This window comes from Epinephelus fuscoguttatus, linkage group LG8, assembly GCF_011397635.1.
Source record: "Epinephelus fuscoguttatus linkage group LG8, E.fuscoguttatus.final_Chr_v1".
In the NCBI taxonomy this organism is placed as follows: domain Eukaryota; kingdom Metazoa; phylum Chordata; class Actinopteri; order Perciformes; family Serranidae; genus Epinephelus; species Epinephelus fuscoguttatus.
In genome coordinates, this window is record NC_064759.1 from 15,726,504 (window position 1) to 15,747,712 (window position 21,209).

At 40.3% G+C, this 21,209-nt stretch overlaps 2 protein-coding genes across 3 annotated transcripts; one reads left to right on the forward strand and one right to left on the reverse strand.

Moving 5' to 3' along the window:
• The first annotated feature begins 772 nt into the window (after positions 1-772).
• Positions 773-9,112, forward strand: si:dkey-260g12.1 (uncharacterized). 2 transcript variants are annotated; one of them, XM_049583692.1, is made up of 11 exons: positions 773-1,673; positions 1,853-1,922; positions 2,107-2,164; positions 2,490-2,600; positions 2,790-2,933; positions 5,271-5,358; positions 5,588-5,655; positions 6,931-7,047; positions 7,978-8,000; positions 8,099-8,198; positions 8,399-9,112. In XM_049583692.1, exons 2-11 carry the CDS (start codon positions 1,854-1,856, stop codon positions 8,668-8,670), a joined length of 1,050 nt encoding a protein of 349 aa, XP_049439649.1. In that variant the 5' UTR covers positions 773-1,673; position 1,853; the 3' UTR covers positions 8,671-9,112. The 2 variants fall into 2 exon arrangements, with proteins under 2 accessions (XP_049439649.1, XP_049439650.1); XM_049583693.1 differs by having other exon boundaries at positions 774-1,673; positions 5,274-5,358.
• A 551-nt stretch (positions 9,113-9,663) lies between these two features.
• Positions 9,664-19,403, reverse strand: cd27 (CD27 molecule). Its single transcript, XM_049583719.1, has 7 exons — positions 17,048-19,403; positions 16,558-16,693; positions 16,346-16,471; positions 12,794-12,943; positions 10,969-11,022; positions 10,771-10,875; positions 9,664-10,590 (listed from the first exon to the last, which is right to left on the reverse strand). The coding sequence occupies exons 2-7, from the start codon at positions 16,691-16,693 to the stop codon at positions 10,481-10,483; spliced, it is 681 nt and encodes a 226-aa protein (XP_049439676.1). The 5' UTR covers positions 17,048-19,403; the 3' UTR covers positions 9,664-10,480.
• Positions 19,404-21,209: the final 1,806 nt, after the last annotated feature.

Consider the following 21,209-nt stretch of genomic DNA (forward strand, 5'->3'; position numbering starts at 1 on the left):
AAATATTATACCCTTTACTCCACTAGATTGTTTTGACAGCTTTACTTACTTTTCAGATTAAGATTTCCATCATATATCACGTGCTGACCTCAAAAAATACATTGTTTAAGATTAAATCAGTGGCTCGCAGCATTTTTAAAAGTGGTGTCTGGACTGGTGGGGACTCATCTGTGATATTTTCAGACGTCTATAGTAGTTGATATTGTTGCCTCACAGCAAGAGGGCTCCTGGTCCAAACCCAGGGTGGGCGAACTTTTTTCTGGGTTCTCCGGCTTCCTCCCACAGTCCAAAGACATGCAAGTTAGCTTAATTGGTGACCCTAAATTGCCCATAGGTGTGAATGTGAGCGTGAAGTTTTTAGTTGTTCCATTAAAGAGACATTTCTCCTCTCAGATGGTTCAATTCAAATCACTGTTTGATCCCCAAAGATGTCAGATTATCTCACAATTTACCCTCCCCATCATCTCATGACCCCCCAGATTTATTTTGTGACCCTTTGAGAGGGTCCTATATGGATGGGAATGTGGTGCTGTGGAGGGGCAAGGGTGGATGTGATGTGACTGAGAACCTGTGGCAACGCCTCACAGACAGCATGTCACTCAGAGCGTCCCCACCCTTATGTATGCGTAACTTTAAGCCTTAATAAAATGTAAACTAGTGAGTTATGTAAAAATACCCCGCCCGCCCCCCCCCGTTCAGTTGTCATGAATGTCAAATTAGCTACAGAGACCAAAATCATTTTTGTACCAGGCTGTGAACATGTTTATTTCTGCTGTAAAGTCCGGCATTTTAACATGGGGGCGTATGAGGATTGGCTCGTTTTTGGAGCCAGCCTCAAGTAGCCATTGGAGGAACTGCAAATTTTTGGCACTTTTAACATCGGCCTCTGCCCGAGAGGTTCCTGCATGGTTGGGAACCACTGGACTAAACTACCAAAAAATAAAGTAGTTTAGCTCCACATAAACCAGCTACAATACAATCCTCAGCCACAGGAGCCATTCTGCTACAGGATGAGGACTTTTACTTTGATGCTTTAATATATTTAGCTGCTAACAATTCTGTACTTTTACTCAGATAGCTTTTTGAGTTTTTTTGAGTGCACTGACTATCTGCGTAGATAGGAAGGAATAAGTGAGTGTCTGAGATTTTTTTATTTTGGGTGAAATGTTTTTCAGTTTCCACTGATTTCACTGAAGAAAAGCCCAAATTACAACGTGTAGGAAACCTGAGTGGTGTAATCTGAGTAATCATATGATTAAAAATATAACATGACTTAAAAACAGAAATGAAATCGTAACCGTCACTGTCAAAAACGATTTGCTCCTCCATCATGTTGTTGACACGCGTTGACTGCACAGAGAGCAGCCCCTTTGATTCGTTCTGCCATCAGATCTTACAGTTTGCATGGAAAGTGATGAGGCTTTGATGCAGAAACATTAGTCACATGGGTCTGCCTGTGAGAGCTGAACGTGTAAACAGGACAGCAGCAGCACATTGGTAGAGATCAGTGGGCGGAGGAGACAGGAAGACAGGAAGATATCACCAGGTAAGGAAATAGTGACACAGAGGATGGGTAGAGTGAGTGAGAGGGCAGAGAGAAAGAAAGAGAGAGTCGCACCTTGAGGAAGTTAACAAAACATTAGAAGGAGAGCAAAGAGCACATCATATTGAAGGTAAGTCTGTTTTTTTTTTGTTGTTCTTGTTGATATTTCAAAATCACAGCTTATTTGTGATATGAGAAGTTTTGTAGGGACACTAAACTTTACAGAACATGCCCTTTCAATGTGGAGTTTTAAGCTGACCACTTGATATCTGCCATTTATTTTTATATTTTCTACATTGTTCTCCATAGGATGGGACCTGTGCAATGTTTTGTGATGCTCTTGATGTTACGCGTGAAGTTGGTGCTCACCCTCCCACTGGTAACAATGTCCTTCATCCTCACTTCCTCTACTTATAAAATATAAATGATGCTACAGAAAACAAGAAATGTTTGCTTCTTAAGTATACAAAATAGCTGTCCACTGTATAAACATGTATGAACGTGTGAATCAGGATTTTGCAGAGTATAGAGGTTTGTATTTAATTGTGTTAATGTGTTAACAGAATGATGAGACCATATATTTCAATGCTGGAGACAGACAGTGTAAATTGTGCCCTCCAGGTAAGGTTACATCTGGCGTGAGCGTCTTCTGTTTCTGTATCTGTTTTTCTGTCTGTTCCTCATTTCGCTTTGACTCACTGCTTGTAATGAATTAATCAGCACTTGTTCATATTTGGAAATGACTATGATCCACTGAGGCTTACAGTACCTATTTTTCTCTCTCTGTGAGTGCACGTCCTCTCTGTTGATGAAAAATGACGCACACCACACACAGAGTTTGAGCTGTATGACCACATCCTTCATTAATATGCACTCTGGGTGAGCAGCCTCTCTCTGCTCTGTATCTCATCCGGTTGTTCTCATTTGTTTTTCTCTGTTCTGACAGGTATGTATCAGAAGTCTTGTCTTGAGTGTGAAAGCTGTCCTGCTGGAAGCTACACGACTCAGCTGAACCGTGAAGAAAAATGCCATTTCTGTTCAGGAGACTGCAGACCAGGTAAAGAAACTATGAGTCATACCAACTCAGTGGTTTCATCCATCACTGATGATGATGATACCAGTGTGACCTTTAGGGTTTCTATATTAAACAGAAAAAAATATAAATCACTTTGCATATCTAGAAATGACTTTTCATTTCTGTGATTACAATCCCTAAAATCACCTGTTTTTTTCCCCACTGTCTCAGAGTTTAATCTGAAGGTGATACAGGAGTGTACCAACACATCCAATGTGAAGTGTGTCTGTGAGGACGGTTATGAATGCAACCATGAGGTCCCATACTCAACAGACTGCAGATTCTGTGTCAAGATCAAGACAAGGACCACAACTGGTAAATACTGAGCAGTGCAGACTTTCAACTCTGTCAGATTAGACTCGGCCAGCAGGGGGCCTCACGATAAAGAAAATATACCTTTGAAGTCTTCACTGACTGTGAGCGAGAATGACCCATAACGATACTGAAGGCTGTTCAAACTGTTATTTGCACATATGACAGTAATGAAAATTGATCAGGGCTCTCGTCTGAGCTGAGCTGTGGGGGATCCCCTCTCAGCACTACATGAAATATTTTTAGATCCTTAGAATAGTGATACCACAGTGTAAAAATACACCATTACTGACAATAGTGCTACAAATAAGCAAGTATTGGCAGGGAAGTATATTCAAACATTGAACATAGTTGTATTCATTTTGATAAAAGGTCCCTCTCACAGAGTCATCATGGACATGTACATCTCAAACGTGCAGTGTGTAGGATTTAGGGGGGCATATTGGCAGAAATTAAATACGTTTTACGTGTTTTCTTCTGTGCGTAATCACCTGAAACTAAGAATCGTAAATGGTACCTTAAAATGTGCCGTTATGTACCCATCACATTCTCACTACCAAGTTGTCAATACCAAGGCTTGGTCAGTGGCCTTACACATCAAGCAATGATGCTTTAAGTACCCCTCCAGTGTCAGTTTTGGACATTCAGGGACGGCATGTCAATTTACACTCATTGCATGTGTGTTTTTTCAAAATAAACTCCTGATTTCCCTGGAAATGTATGGTTACTGCTTGCTTACAGTGTCTTTTTAAAATCATTGTGTTAAGGTTTACTTCCTTAGATATGCACAACAAAAGCAGGTGGTTAGGTTTAGAAAAAAAAAACCCAACATAATGTTTTGACTTAAAATCAGTGTGTTACTTACATAATGTAACGACTTACGTCACTAGCATAGTAGGCTACACATACTAGCACATTACGTTAATTGAATTTGGGTTCTCTTGGGTGAAAGTCCGGAGTTTGTTTGATCCATTCACCACTCCTCCCACCTGCCCTAAGCAGTCTTTCTCACCTTTTATACTACGACAGAAATTGCCTCTGCATATCGGTATCTGATGCCGAGGGCCACTGATCAAGTGTCGGTATTTGACAAATTGAGAGTAAGACCGAGTTGCTTCCATAGAGTCCTCTGTGTTGTCTTTACAGTAGCTCAGAACAGACAAACCAAACTCCAGCTCTAGATAGAGCCATTTGTGTTTTTGCGTCAGCCACTGTAGTTCTCCTCCTTGCTTATCACATGGTACAAGTTTCAGTTGGTTGCAATCTGCAACCTCACCACTAGATGCCACTAAATCCTACATGCTAAACCTTTAAACCTGGGTGATAAGAAATAATGAACCATTGCATATTTTACAGATAGATATAGATTTATAAAATATAAGATATGAAACTTTTACCCCGTCCAAAAAGTCTTTAGACAATGTCAAAAATGCATGTCAATCAGACGAAGACTGTTCTTCACACTAACAGAAAAGCTGGTGCTTTGAAGACTTTTGAAAGTACTGTTTTTAAACTTTGTTGTATCTCAGCCTTCATTGTTAGATGACAGTTGAAAGATGACAGGAAATGAAAAGAGAGATAGAGAAAGAGAGAGAGACAGGAAAACGGTCCTTGGCCGGATGTGTATCAGTACAGCTCAGGGTCAGGGCCTTAACCCTGAGACCACCAGGGTGCCACAAAGATACAACAAAGATGAATGTATCTGCAAAGTAAGTGCAGCTGTCGGCTAAATGTATTTAGCTTAACTGAAAAAAACCCTCATCAGTACCTCAAAACATAGGCTGATGATGAGTGAGAATGAGATTCCAACCTCTCGTATTTTTCCTACCTCACGCTCTACATATTATTTTTACTTGCTCTACTATTAATTTCAGTGGAGCACATTTTCCTTTTAAAATCTCTGACCCCTCTCAGTTGTTTTAATTTTGTTCATCTAATATTAATTTTCCTGCAAACAAAGCTGTTTTTTATGGAAACGTGATGTATTCACTTTCGAAACAAAATTCTTCTCTGTTTTTCTGAATGAAGATTATTATCTCGAGTCAGAGAAACAAGAATTAATTTTTTCCATGAAAACGTTTCTCAGAATTGTGAGATAATAATCTGCTTAATTTAGAACAACAGGCCAACATTTGTTTCAAAGTATTGCCTGTCATCACATTAACCAATAAAACTACACACTCTCTCTCTCACCTGCAGATGTTTCTCATGTATATCTGTACAGTTAATTGCATTTAGGCTACTGCTGTTGCCATAACATGTGAGTGAGATTTTGTTTGGTCTTGTGTTCTCCCTTTGAAATCTGAAATCAAATCTGTGACGTTTTTTGTTCTCCGGAAGCAGCAACTCCAGCCAGAGATAAACACACACCTTCCACAACTTCCTCAGGACATAGCAGCTCTTCCGCCAAACCCTGCCAATTTCCCAAGTAAGTCCTGGATTTCCTTAGATAAAGTACATAATGAATTCAACACAGAGTGGAGTTTAAAAACTTCAGCTTCATATGAATCCCCAAATCTAGATGACAAAATAATCCCAAAGTTATTGTAGCATTTGGTGTGGTCATTACAGATAGCCTATTGCACACTGTCCTTGTTCATTGTGCCACATATTTCAGATACCTGAGATATTCAACACTTCTCTTTTATCTCACACAGGTGTGGCACGCAGACAGTCCTACGGCCAGGAAATGGCACACATCTCAAAGGACATGAGCATGAGAGGAGTATGTGGAGTGTTTTGTATTTTCAATGGATTTCTATTGTCTCAAATGATGGCAAAGGCAGTTATTCCAAACTAAAACACCTCATGGAATGTTGTGAAATTCTGTACAGACATTTACGATCCACAGAGGATGAATCCTACTGACTTTGGTATTTCCTCTGGTGCCACCAGCAAGTCAGAGTCTTTAAATATCTCAGCATCTGTGGATGGATTGAAACTAAATTTTGTACAGACATTCGTAGTTCCCAGAGAATTTATTTTACCAACTTTGCTGAGCCTTAGGCTTTTCCACTGGCACGACCAGTAGATTGTTTTTTGAGGTTTTGAGTGCAATTTCTTTACATGCTGAATGGACTGGCACAACATTTGTTTCAGACATTCATGTCCTGCTAAGGGCGAATATTTATAGCTGAAGTGATGCCTGTTGCTGACTTTTCTGCTAGCTCTACAACCAAATGCCTGCTAAACTAATGGCATTCCCATCAGCCTCAGCTGTACTTTATGAAATGTGATAGTTAGCAAGTGTTAGCATGCTAGCAGGCTTAACTATGGTGGCAAACCTGGTAAAAATCACCTGCTTCACATCAGCATCTTAGTATTGTCATTGCAAGGCAACCCAAACACTGGGAAATATGTTGGCATTATATGTTTCTGCAAACCTCGGATATGTCAAATTTGTATGTTCTCATGTAGCAGATATGTTTAAACTTCCTTTCAGGAACTTTCAGAGCTTAATTGACATTATACAACCATAACGAAATTGCAAATGTGTCATCCTCAAATGGTGCAGAAAACTTCATACATATAACAATAAAATCTAAACAATAGCAGTAAGCAGCAGCAAACTCCTGTAAAGGTGCAGTATGACAAAAGTGGAGTGATGTCAGTGGAATTTTACATTTCAACAATGCTGTGTTTAACACAATGCTGTGTTTAACACATAAAAAACAATTAAAAAGATCATATTTTGGTTTTAAATACTCATATATAAGAAAAAAATACTTTTTTTTGAGGCACAATCACTTCTGGAAACACACAACTGAAAAAACAACAACACATGTATGCAGCTATGTCTCACAGTGGCCTGCAGCTTGGCAGGTGTCTCCCCAGGGTAACACATCATCCACCATCCCAACCACTTCCCAGTGACAAATTCAGCTCATATGCTACGTCACGTTAGAAACGTTGATATAATACAAATGTGCAAATGTAACATATTTCTAGTTTGTAGAAACGTACGACGCCAACATTTTCGACTTTTGTTTCTCTCTCTCAGACAAGATGAGCAGTCAGCTGGCGGCCATCTTGTGTCCAGTGGTTGCCGTGGGATGCTTGGCACTTGTGATCCTGCTCTTTGTTCGTCGCCCCGGAGATGAAACATGTTTCAAGCAAGGTAAGATGGTGCTTACATCCAGGACAGGTTCAATCACTGGGGTGCTGTCCACTGTTCTAATCCAATACACATTTTGACACATTAGGGAAATATCTCCTCATAGTCCACTTGCTGTTTGTTTTGTGTGTGTGCTGTAGCGACTACTATTGCTGCTAAGAGGATAAGTCGGTTCTTAACTGTGACACAAACAAATTGATGCAGAAGTCCAGATGCGTTTTATCACGTAAAAGACTTTAGAAAAACTAAAGCAAGATTTAACAAAACATGACACGTGAGAAGACGGGCAACAGAATATTGGAGCCAAACTCACACTTTCTGTCATACCAGTGGGTGAACAGGTGATATGATGTGAAACCACGCACCCGTGCCAACTGCGATTACTAGAAGTTATAGCCAAATAGCCAAAATGTGCGCTAAAGTGCCCTCCTGGGAGCCAAAACGTGACGAGAGAGCGCTGTATGTACCCTTTTTTTTTTTTCGCCCCTGCCCTTCAAAAAGTCTGTGCACGCCACTGCCAAACGAGCATGTGCAGCCCTAACAAAATGATAAACAACAGAGCAGCTGTGGTAGGGCAGGTCGTCCACTAATCGGAATGTCAGTGGTTCGATCCCCGAAGTATCCACGAGCAAATGGTAAAACGGAGTTTCTAAAGGTGCACTGATGGGAGGGGGTGTATTTGTTTGGGTGCTGAGTTCAAATATCAACAATCTTGCTCCAGAATCAGTGACTCCGCCTCTAATCAATCAAACTTTTATGATCACATCTGTTCTGGGAAACAACAAACACTTTACTGAAAGCCTTTAGAAATTACTATGATTAGAAATTTGTCACTAGCTTGGAGACAGTTGGTTGCTTTGTCACTCATATACATGTTGATTCATCAGTGTAACAGACTTTCTATCATTCATTTATTTATCTTCTGTTTTCCAGCTATTTCAAAGTTACGCAATGAGGTAAGAAGCCATTTTCAACGCATCATTCAATCATGTACCTTCATATATGGCATCACTTCTCTTATTTGCCTCTCACTGATGGACATGTTCTTCTTCAGGGAGGCAGAAATGTTTCTCAAAAGGAGTCATCTCATCAGTTCCCCAGAGACTCATTCAGTGCAAAGCAGCAGCCGTCGTGCCTCACAGCAGCCAATCTGGGTACTGATGAGTGAAATGAAGAAATGTCTGACTCACCTTGTGGAGTCATTAAGATAACAAAACATGTAAAAGATAGAGCTGTGTTACTGTTATGAGTCTGAGTTGTGCTTCATTGTCTGTAAACTGTATGTTAACGTGCTTCTATGTGTCAATTAAAACATTCCTTTAAGTGCACTCTTTGCTTGTTTTGGTCTCTGCAGGTCCAGTCCATGTCAACAATCCGGGGACAGTCGTCTTTAGCTTGCTGAGTCAGTTCACAGGCCAAGTTGGTCCAACAATCGAATGTGGGAAGACGGCCAAGAGAGTGTTGAGTGAAGAAGAGGATGAGCGAGACTGTCCTGTGTTTCATCCCACGTCCTCTCCCAGTATTCATCTCTCCGAGGAGGAAAGGAGCGGAGAGATTGACAACATCTTCTTTCCCTCTCAGGAGCAGGGGAAGGACTGCCATGTGTCCAAAGAGGAGGCACTATGATGCATCCTAAAAATCCCAGAAGATTTCTGTTGGTATTTCTGGCCGCTGGTATCCGGACTGATCCTAAACACAGTCTTTTAAAGGAAAGCTCCGTGAAACTGTGAAAGATGAATGTGGAGCAGATCCATCTCCCTCTGGCAAACTGTGAAGGGATCTCAGGGCTGTACAGAGACGTATCTGCAGGTCCCATGAAAACTTGTGGTCAGTGCACAGCAGTAACTTTAACTCTGGAAAGAACAGCTGGAGGGGGATCACCTTCTTGTAAGTTATAATATAAAATGTCATGTAAATTTAAAATGTCATGTAAATACTTTTTTTAAGCTCTGTCAGCTCCCTCTGAAGTATTAGACCTGAATGTTTAATGTTTTGCATAAATGTTAGGCATTTGGATTCCAATACAATTTTATTTTTAATAAAGAAAACTAAGTAGGAATTTATACAAGTTAAACAGTCACATTTGATATGTACATTCTGAAAAGTCTATTTATACATACACCTATAATTATACAACACAGTCTCACAGAAATGCGTAATAGACCACATGACCTCTTAAAAGTCCTGTGTGTAGGATTTAGGGAGATGTATTGGCAGAAATTTAATATTTTTGTAACCTTAAAATCAGCCATTTATGACTACATAGGGAGCAGGTCTTCCTCCACGGAGTTTGCCATGTTGACCTACGGTAGCCCAGAACGGACAAACCAAACACTGGCTTTAGATAGGGCCCTTTGTGTTTTCATGATGGCCACCGTACTAAGCAGCCCCTCTGTTTTACTCAGTATTTTTACCAGTTTAAATCACCTGGTCCGTTTGTTTCGGAGAGGAAGAGACCTCTGCGGATGATTCAGCTCCTGATAAAAACGTCTTAAACAATAAACACTGAAGCAATTCTAATCAGGAGTTTGAGCCTGGCACATGGGAGAATCGTCAGGTAGTTATAATTTGCCATCCTCACCACTAGATGGCTCTAAATCCTACACACTGCACCTTTAAAGTTTAGAGAGGAAAAAACATGTTTTTGGTAATATAACTAAGTATGTGACGTAAACTTACATACTTTGTGTGGTTACATGTAGTACCTACATAAAGTACTTTGCATAGTTATGTAAAGTTACGTAAAGCTGACTTTTGGCCTCTCATGGGACACAAAATAAAAGAAATGCATTTGAAGCCAGAGTGTGCGACACTTGTTTTCTATAATCAGTTCACACAGGACACACACAGCGGTCTCCTAGTTGAAAGTCCATGTTTGTTTGACACATCCACCATCCTTCCCAACAATCTTACGCAGATTTTGTTGTGCTGTATACTTAACTGGTGTGTCCACCACAACAAAAGATCCAAACTGACTTTGTGGCATTGTTTTTTGTGGTGCATTTTGTGCCCACCACCACATCATGCATTAAGAGTTCGTGTCCATTTCACATTTTTCTGTGAGACAGGGCTGAAATGTAAAGATGTGGAATATGTTTAACTTTTTTGTACTATGGTACATACCACCATTTAGCAACGCACTGCACAATTTGCAACTCATATATTACCATCACAGTCTCACTCAGTGTCTTTCAGATTTGTTATCTGTGTGTTTCTTTGTACAGCTTTATCGTCTTAACGTCACAGATGTCAAAAAGTCACATCTCCTTCCGGAAAACAGCATCAGTCTTGAAACATTTTCTGTAGTTTCCATTCATCGGCACGGGCCAAGTGACGTTTGCTCACATTTGTCACAAACGTTCAAAACAACAAGAGATGTTTTGCACTAAATGTCTGCTTGTCAAATTCTTGCTCACTGAAGTTCAGGGTCTTAAACTCAGACATCACACTGATCACATTTCCCGAGCACTTCCTGAACAGGAGTGGAAACTTCTTCGTCCTCGGAGCCCTGTGGCGCTGGTGCAGCTTCTTTAGCCAAAAAGTATCCTGAGTAACAACAGAATAAAGTAACGTTTTAAAGAAATTAGATTAAAAAATGAGGTAATAATCCCCTTAGATGATAAAAAGACATAAATTCATACACATTATGAATTGATAGAAAGCTCAATGTGCTTCCTGTGTTAGTGTACTGCTGCAGTGTTACAAGCTTCATAATAATCCACAAACCCTGTTTGGATTTGATCCAACGCAGAAAGGGCTTGATTTTTGTCAAAACTACAAGTGCAAGTCCTGTACACAGGAGAGCGATGATCACCAGGAACCATGCCGTATCTGTAAGAATATGTAAGTAAGGCATTTTTGAAAGATTTACATGAACCCCCACTGGTTTCAATTGACGCAGGCAGAACCAGTAACTCATTCTACCTTTGATTGGCTGAGAAGGTTCCCAGAGTGTGGTGAGGGATCCAGGTTTCAGGGCTGGAGAGGAAGAGATAAAACTTATCAGCTCACATGTAATGGTTCAATGGAAATATTGAACTGTTTATGGGTCAGGTTGGCCAGTGAGCTCACTCTGAGTTGTCTTATTTTTAACACGCTGGTCAGGAAGCCCGGATTTATAACCACGCAACACGATTTATAATTAACTTATGTCACCTTGTGTGTGTTTGTGACCCTGACTCCATGGAGACTGCAGAGTAAACAATCAGTAGCCAACATGTAAAATACTTTATCAACATTATTATCAGCTGGTTTATCTGTGTTACTTTTAATTATTACATCAGCACAGAGCTGTTTCAGTTGACCTTGGCAACCACTGCAGAATGCTGGACATCATGTTGCTATGGTTATAGTGCTTCCTGTAGTGCTACAGTGCAACATGTTGCCATAGTTGCAGTTCTAGCGAACTTCTTTAAAGTGGTCATAACCAGGGGCGTATCTAGGAAAATCTGAGTGCCTGAAAAGAACAAAGGCCAACTTTGTACAGAGCTGTACGAGCATGAAATGATGAGGCAGGAGGAACAAAATATAACGTCACACAAAAATTGTAACAGAAGAAATCAAATAGACTCTCTAAATCTGCGTAGTACCTCTGACAGCTCAACTCCCACTAGGGGTCGCCAAAGCGTCACAGGGGGTCATGACACCTTTTGATTTCAGAGGGTGTAAGGAAACTTTTAAAATACATATACAGTAGGCCTGTATCTCAGGGTTTCATTTGTTTCTACAAAGAAAACTAAACAAAACTATTATCTTTAACATTAAGATTATTATTAAAGATATAAACTCACAGGATAAGGGCACAGTAAAGACCTGAACACAAGCTGTACTGACAGAGCCTTCACTCTGCTAAACACTCTCATCTTGTGTTTGTGAACGATGGCCAAGTGTCAGGGAGACAAAAACATGGAATTTTTCAAAGAAGAAGCCCATTAAGTATGTAGATAAAACACAATACAGACAAAGAACTGTATAAAAAGTTCCCAAAACTATCAGGAAAACTTATCTCTGGTGCAATATGTAGAAATAATCTGCTCAAAATGAATCTAAATTGCGTATTTTACACAAACTCCCTGCAGTTTTTGCACTCACTATTCGTGTTTAGTGTGCAGTTTGACAGTTGTGCTGTACTGTCATTGTTATGCATTGAATATAATATGAAACACCCACAAAAAATGTCAGTTAGTCAGGGGGTGTCAGTTTACTCAGTAATAGGAAAAAGGTTCCTTTTTGAAAACCACTGCTCTAGAGGTCTTCACAGGTCCAAAATGACAGAGTCAAACCCTAACTGACCCTGAGAATTCTTAAGTAGGTTGGTTGTAGTACCAAGGGCATAGGTTTCCTGTCATCAATGGGAGGGGCAAATATGAAGTTGGGGTCCTCTGCCAGAACATTTTGAGTATTGAACACTTGATTTCCTGCATTCTAATGAATATTTATGCACCATTTGTGCCTTTTCTGCATCAGTTTATGGTGTAAATGGATTTAATTTGGACAAAATAAAAGTCCTCTGCTAAGGTTGTTTCTGGCAATATGATTTTCACCCTGGTGTTAAGTTTGTTTCTCAGTGTTTTCTGTATAATATGTCAAATTTATTTAAGCAAAAGATCTGCTTTTATATTACAAGTCTGTTTTTTTTCCCAAACATCTGTATGAAAGTTTAGTTGAGTGTGTAGATTGATAGAGAAGTCTAATAAAAGTCATGTGCATTTGAACAGCATGTGTAACGCTGCAGTTGACTCTGAGGTACCTGTAGTGGGTGGAGGGAGTGTTGTTTTGATGGTGGAGGTTGGTACTGGCACACAGTTCTTGCAGGACGGGTCTCTACATGTGTAGCCGGCTTTACATCCACACACAGCGTTATGAGTGGTGCTGCAATTTCTCTTATACTCCATGTTTGCTGTTTAAAAAAAAACAAAAAAAAAAAAAACAGTCATCGTTGATAGATAATGTACAGTCATAACTCTGAGTGTGTTTGCGTGTGTGACAAGCACACGCATATGCCTGTAAAACATGACATAATTCAGAAAAACATAAATGACTCACAGACAGAGCACGGCAGGTAAAGACTGGTTTTAAGTCATGGGACAGTTATATTACCACATTATCACCTTTTCTTTAGAGACAGATAAAACTGGTATTTCTCAGTGAAAGCTCTATCTTACTTTGATCAAATGTCATTTGTGTCACAGAATGCTTTAACCTTCATACTTAAATATGAATTCACAAAATAAGAAAGATTAAAAAAACTACCTCTATGAGATCAATGGAGCCAGAGTCATTACAAAACATTTGTATTATTAAGCAGCCTCACACAGTTTATGAAACTACAGCAATGACAACCATTATAGCTGTAAATTTGTGTCATTTATGGTCACAGTTCAGAGAGAACTTCAGCTCTTAGTGGTTGAATTCTTTACATAAACTGGTATAACCACACATGTTGAGCTAATTACAGCCTCAAATGTAGACACGTTTTTACATGTGTTACATGTTTCGTATTCAGGACACTCTTACCTTGAATAAACTCCACTGTTTCCTAATGCTGACAAATTAATGTCTCCACAAGCACCATTTAAATTTAATATTCAGAACAGATTATCAAACAGTCTGCAGGTGTCCACATCTAGCTATAGCAGCAGCTTGCTCTTCAGCAGGATTCTAAGGATGGTCCATTACCTGACTTCACGCTGCTGTCCCATGATGATCCATTACAGTACAATGAAGTCTTTTATTTTATCTTTTACTGCAGGATGCCTACACTGGATTATTATATGATATGAATGTAGCTGAAGATGACAGAATCAAGTGTAAATGTATGGGTGAAAGCAGATTTAAAACAGTAGATACACAGTAACTGATGCCATTTTACTGGATTTAAGAACTGAAAATGTTATACTGTAAGAAAATATTAGTTTGAATGTTTGAAATATGAGCCTCCTTCGAAACTGTGTTTGCACATCCAAATCTTTGCAAATTGTTAAAGGAAAACATCAACATTTTTCAGCCCTGGACCCTATATTCCCATGTCTTTGTGTCCAAGTGACTGATGTGAATAATAGTTTTTGAAACTGGTCCAGTGTTAGAGAGAAGAGCTGCAGTGTGCACTCACGTGACACCCGCAATATAACCAGATGGGGCAATTGTGCACTGTCACTTTATGTTTATTAAAAGGGGTTATTTTTGCTACAGAGAGGTTCAGATTGTTATCATAAGTATCTGAAGTTTCTTTTTATTACTTTCTTGGTCCGGTCTGTTTATTATTCTGTCCAAGTCTCACTCAAGACGTGATTTCTTGCAGCAAGACAAAGCTGGAATCGTGTGCAGAAAGCATAGCTTAGTGTTGTCTTAAAGATATTCAAGTCATGGGTGATTATTTAGCTGATTTCCACTATGTGGATGAGGCCTTTGAATCTGATGGTCGCCGTCATTTTTTTGAGTTGAAGTTCACACCTTGTGAGAGAACTTTTCCTTCAGCGTGACTGACACAATAACAAACAGACCAGATCAACTAAAGGTAAAGAGACATTTATAATAACAATCTGAGGATGTCTGTGGCATAATGACAGTTTTTTAATGGACGCACAGTGACAGTGCACGATTGCCCCAATCGGTTACATTGAAATCTGATTCATGGCAGCGCTTTAAACTTTTGAAAAGTGTTGCTTGACAGAAATTAAATACACATTTTCAATTTATGCTTAAGCAAAAGGTTTCAGTTGTCACCATGGTAACCAGAGATATCCGGTGAGTCTGTTTCTGTTGTGCTTAGTAAAGAGTAATCTGCACAGACAGCAAATCACGTCTGTCGAGTGACACTTTTCAAAAGTGTTGAACGCCCTGCCTTAAAGTAGCCTGAAGGGTGTTAAGTGGCTGCAGCCCTCTCTCTCAATACTGGACCAGTTTCAAAACTTGTCATTCACATCACTCACTTAGGCACAGACACACAGGAAAATAGGGTCCAGGTTGAAAAATGCCAGTTTTAAAGACGGCACATTTATTAAACTTTGCCAAAGTTGCCCTTTAACACCCAGATAGAGATCAAAATATAACCAAATGTAAATTAATACTGTTGTATTGAAGATCGGTGTATGAGGTTTCTGTGTGGGAGTCATTTCCACCTGAATTAGTTTCCATAGATGTTAATTGACATAAAGCCCCTGTGTGTGTGTGTAGGATTAAAGGTTTTTGACATTTTGAACACCCACCTTCATCGCCTTCAGCATGATATTATGTCAGACTGTAAAAGGTTTGTTTATAAAACTGGATTGACATATGCTAATGCTCTGATTACCATATGTAAAGAGAACGTCTTGGTGCATCAAAGACAGGTCAAAATTCAGACTGAGAATCACAGACTTCTGTTTTCTCCCTTCTGTGTTTTCCACAGTGACATTTACGAATAAGCACAACTGGCTGTTTTTGCTCACCTGTAGCAGGTCTGAGCTCTTTCCGATGTTTACCACTTTTCTGTGTTTTTCTCTTGTTTCCACTGACATGACGATGGCCTCTACCTCCTCCAGTCTTAACCACGATTGGTGGGCTGTGCTGCCTGTGCTGGTGTTGACACTGCTGCAGAATCCCACCATAACAACCTCCCGAGTTGGTACACGGAGGGTTTCTCAGACCCCTGCCCCCCCCTCCCCTTGTGCTTTTAATCTCTCTCTGACTGTATCCCACCATGACACACAAAATGGGAAATCCCCCTGCATATGTGACCTTAGATTTCTAGACTCAAGCTTCTCTGAAATCATGATTTAGAGACAAAGTTGAGTAACAACTAACATGGTGGACTGGTCAGAACTCCACAGAAGTGATGAGTCACTCACATGTTTTGCTCAGAAGACATGACACACACCAAATAAACCAGGAGGCTGTGTGTGTGTGTGTGTGTGTGTGTGTGTGTGTGTGTGTGTGTCTGGGGGGGTGTGGTGGGGGGGTGGGGGGGGGGGGGGGGTATTTCTGTTGTAATGTTTAATCACTTCAAATCAAAACCATGGCATCTACTGCTCTGTTCCTGCTTCAGCTTTAACATTTCTACCATTCTTCTTCAACCTACATCTCTGATAATGATACAGTATAATAATCACATTAAACATTTATTTTCTGTGTCCTGAGTTATGATATGTTATCAGAGAGCAAATTGTTAAAGTAAAGGAGGGTTAAAACCTCTGCAAATCCACCCAGTTAAAGCATCCTTGAACTGTAATGAGGCTGTTCCTGTTCTATAGGCAGGATTTTCACACACTTCACATCTCAAGCATACTTAACACCCGAAACAAAAAGCTGTGCGATTACTCACGTTTATTGCAGTTTACACAAACTTCGCAGGTCATGTCCACGTTGTACTTTTCAGTGTATAGGCCTTCCGTGCAAGGTGCACAATCAGTATCACAAATATTCTGATTACGCCCAGCCATATGTTTACCTGGAATAAACACGGTGACTTTTCAGTTTTTAACCTGTTTGCAGCAAAACTGTGAAATCAATCAAGAGGAAAATAAGTTGTTTTACCTGGTGCGCACATTTGACAGCATAAATGGGGTTTGTCCAATGGCCAGGCATATTCTGTGTCAGTGCACTGTCGAGACAGCACAGGAGAGAGGAAAGAGAGAGTGCACAGGAAGGTAAAAGCACAGAGTGGCTGCATCTGGGAAGAAGAGAAAGAAGGAGGAGGATGAGGACGAGCAGAAAGAAGAGGTGGAGGAAACAAATCTATTAAACAGATTTGTTTACATACTAACAGACACTGAGACAACATACATCTCTAAAAACATGACAAAGGTCTGTAGCGCTTTATGGTATTCACACAAGTCATCACAGACACTGCAGCTCCACAGCACACTGTACACACCCTATTCAAATAACATACAATGGTAATAAAAGATAAAATCAGCCTTGTATGAATACAAACAACTTTCTAACTTTACAGGAGATAACAGGAAGCTTTAAACACAGCTCTGACTGACAGCTACGGTTGTCTCTCATAGTAGTCTTTACTTACCTTGGATGAGAATGTGAGACAAGATGTAACCCGGGACCCTCTGAGTGTGAGACTGAACAGGGGACCAGAAGTGTATCAGGGGACTATTCATAAAATGTCAGCGATGACTCATATTGAAAGCCTGACATCTTGATGGTGCCTTTTGAGATTTCTGTGCCTTGCATGCTCATCCTGTCTTCGTCTCTTGCTGCGACCCCCTGGCTCAGTCTGTGCACAAAAACAAGCCCTCCACCAGCCTCCACAGTTTTTCCACAGGCAACGTCTCTCTCGTTTCATCCAAAATCAGGCTTTTGGTTGCAAGCACTCTTCATCGCTCTCTTTCTTACATCTGTCACTGCCTCTTCCTCTCTGTCTTCAACTTGGATGACAAGGTCATTTCAGTGAAAATATCATACACCAGTCATTTGACTCCAAGCGGTTCAGTTGCTTTAACAAAAAACTGCTGGGGAGATAAACATTATTCCAAGAAGTCACATTATTCTGATGAGCTGCTATGCAACATTATGACACACAGGATTGAGCAATACAAAGAGATTTATATCAGACTAACAATATCAAATGTAAAGGTGATACCAAAAGTCACATTATTCATCATGAATGAGAAACTAAAGTGCACAACAGACAGCTTTTGAGACAAACAAACAAATGTTGCCAGCAATAAACAGTAATATGTCTATGGGAAATTCCTTCTATTACAGTAGCAACCTTACAGGTGTGAAAACTTTCTGTGTCATTGGTTAAGCGATGACAGCTGATTTGCATTTGGTGCTGACTGAATCTTGCGATTTCTATTTTTCTTAACAGCAAATGTTTCTTCTTTTCTTCATTCAAACAGCCTCCACTTCAGTAACATCTGAATAAGACACAGAGTGGCAGCTTTTCTTCGTCTCAGCGCGTCCAGTATTCAGCTGTCATTTTCTCTGTTCTCACCACCCTAGTCATTTTTTCACAGAAACCAGGCCACAACACGTGACCTCCTGTCAACTGAGAAACGGGTCCTAAGGTTGAAGGGGCTGCCTCTGTGGCCCAAGTGTTGCTCTCGACACCACTCAAACAGAGTACAGCGATGACTGGACGAGAGATGACTGAGCATTAAAATCACTGAAGTGACTTAGAGCAAACCTGGTCATGCTTATCTTGAGGTTTCGGTATTAGGCTGCTTGACCGAAGGGATTCGTACATTTGATTAGAACTTGCCAGAAACATGTCAAAGTTGGTGTAACAAACTAAACACTTAATAAACAAAAGCTAGTTTTTACTTGGCTTGAAATGCAAAATCGACACACAGACTCAGAGCTGCCATCCCCACAGGCTGTATGAAACTCACTAGTGTGAGTGCCTGCAGTTGCATGAAAGAACTTAATGTGTCTGTGCGTTATGCGAAATGTGCCGGTGTGAGTTTCTGACAGCATGAGACAAAGCCAGAGACAGAGCGAGAAAGAGGGGAGGAGGAAGCACACAGAGATGAAGACACATTTTTTTGTTTGCTCACTCAAAAGGAAGGATGTGGTTTTTCTGAGGAAGCACTTGTCTTGCTCTGCTGACTGAGCTCTTTCATGTACTGTATACCAGCAGAGTCTCGTGAGGCTACACTCTGCTGGCCCACTGAACAAAGTACCAGCCTACTCCATTTATAGCTCCTGTAATTACAGTGCATCAAGTTATACTTACTATATTGTCTGCACTTACTTGATGCTACGTGGACCTACAGGGATGCTGAATTTTCATTGTGAACCTTCATTTTATCTTCTTGATAGCTTTAATTCCAACATTAAATGACTTACAATTCATGGTTTTACGTGATTTTTTTTTTTTTACAGGCGTATTAACTAGTTAGCAATGCATGCAGATATCTAATAAATCTATCAAATGCCCCCAAGTGAATACCTAAAAATGTGCTCATTGTGTCTGCATATTGCAAATATTCTTTGTACTTTACGCTGTGAACATTTGCATGTTCCTAGATAAATATTTTGCACAGCGTCCTTTTGTTTTAAATAGGCTACTGTGCAGCTCTTTCCATTTTAAAGAGACAGTATTTATATTCCTCTAACCTGTAGTGCTATTTATAAGTCTAGATTGTTTTGGTGTGAGTTGCCGAGTGTTGGAGTTATCAGCCATAGAGATGTCTGCCTTCTCTTAAATATAATGAAACTAGATGGTGCTCAAAGTTCCTACATGAAACTGCTGACAACGAGGCCTGTGGATTATCTTGAGTGACCTGGTCATGATTTCTGGACAGAGACATCAGGGTTGAGGTTTGAGCACCACAAGCCCAATGCCATCTAGGAGAAATACGGGTGAACTGTCCAATTAAAAACAGATATGTACATATTTGTTATTGTTCATTTTATAATCGTAATTATTGACTGCTGCAGAACCCCCCCCCCCCAATATGTTTATTGATTTGCATCAAAATACCAAGGCAAGTTTCTAAACCTGATTCTGCTATTAACTAGCCAATCGGTTTGTGTAATTGCTGAATGGAAATAAAAATTGAGACCTTAAGCTGCTCATTGCCTTCTTCTCAAACAGTCTCAATCCTGCTGCCTAAACCTAACCAACCCAACCAAAGAAGTCAATGAGTACTAGCCAATCAGAGGAAGAGTGGAGCAGGCCATCCCTTCGCTATCTGAGGAACGGCAAATTCTCATACAGAGCAGGTCCTCGTCCATGGAGTCTGCAGTGCTGTTTCTACAGTAGCCCAGAATGGACAAACCAAACACTGGCTCTAGATAGGGCCCACGTCGGCCTCCATAGTTCTCCTACGAGCTCGGCACATGGGAGAAGTTTCAGTTCTCAGTTCTCAAACTCATCAGTAGATGCCACTAAATCCTACACACTAGACCTTCAATCTTGAATCTTAATTTCATCACAGTTCCACTTCTCTATTTAAGAAGATATTACCCAAAAATTTGCACAAAATTAGTATAAAAAAAGCAAAAAGGGTATAAGTATAAAAAACTCAAATAAAAATAACCTGAAAAAGTGATTAAAATATATTTAAATATATTAAATTAAATATATTATCATTAATTTATTGACACAAAGAGACGGACAACCATTCACACATATGATCAATTTAGAGTCATCACATTAAGCTGATGTGCATGCCTTTGGATTGGGGGAGGAAGCTGGAGAGGGCACACTGACACGAGGAGAACATGCAGACTCTGCACAGAAGGGTGCAAGCGCCCCACCCCAGCACTGAACCACAAACTCTCTTGCTGTGAGGCGACAATGCTAACCACTGCATCTAACATGATCATAATTATAAATAGGCTATGGTTAGTAATGGTCAGCATTGTCGCCTCACAGCAAGAGAGTTCGTGGTTCGAACCCAGGATGGGGGAGCCCTTCTGTGTGGAGTTTGCATGTTCTCCCCATGTCAGCTTGGATTTTCTCCAGGTACTCCGGCTTCCTCCCACAGTCCAAAGACATGTAGGTTTGGTTCACTGGTGACTCTAAATTTCCCGTAGATGTGAATGTGAGCATGATTGGTTGTCTGTCTCTATGTGTCAGCCCTGTGATAGTCTGGTGACCTGTCCAGGGTGTACCCTGCCTCTCGCCCAATGTCAGCTGGGATAGGCTCCAGCCCCCCCTGTGACCCCCAACAGGATAAGCGGTTAAAGAAAGTGAATGAATAATCATAATCACAGTTTCATGGACTTTCTCCCTGAGCTTTTACAATCTTTTAAATCTACTAATTTCTTGCAATTTGTGGGGCATTTCTTGCAGAGTTGCTCATTGCCCTTTTCCCCATGTTTTCGACAGAAATCAAACCAATTTGCTCCAGGTTTAAAAGTCTCAATACTTGTGGAAGGCACCTTAATGCAGCACAAGAAAATGGATGCCATTCCAGGTCTCAAAGGGTTAATCCTGAACACTGGACCTGTTTCAGTGGCAAATTCTTATTGTGTCCCTGACATTGAAATAAAGTTTTTTTGAAATAAAGTCAATTAAGGGGTTATTTAGGGCCATTTTGCAACATTGATTAAAATGTAAGTAGTTCTTCCTCTAATTTACCTTTAAAGGCAGTTTAATATTCATTGAGGAGAAATAAAAGTAAATATCATATATGTGTATATCCATGCATCTGTAGAGTGAGTCACCTGTGGACTTACGGGCGCTCACCTGTGTGTATTGCTCATTATTGCCTAAT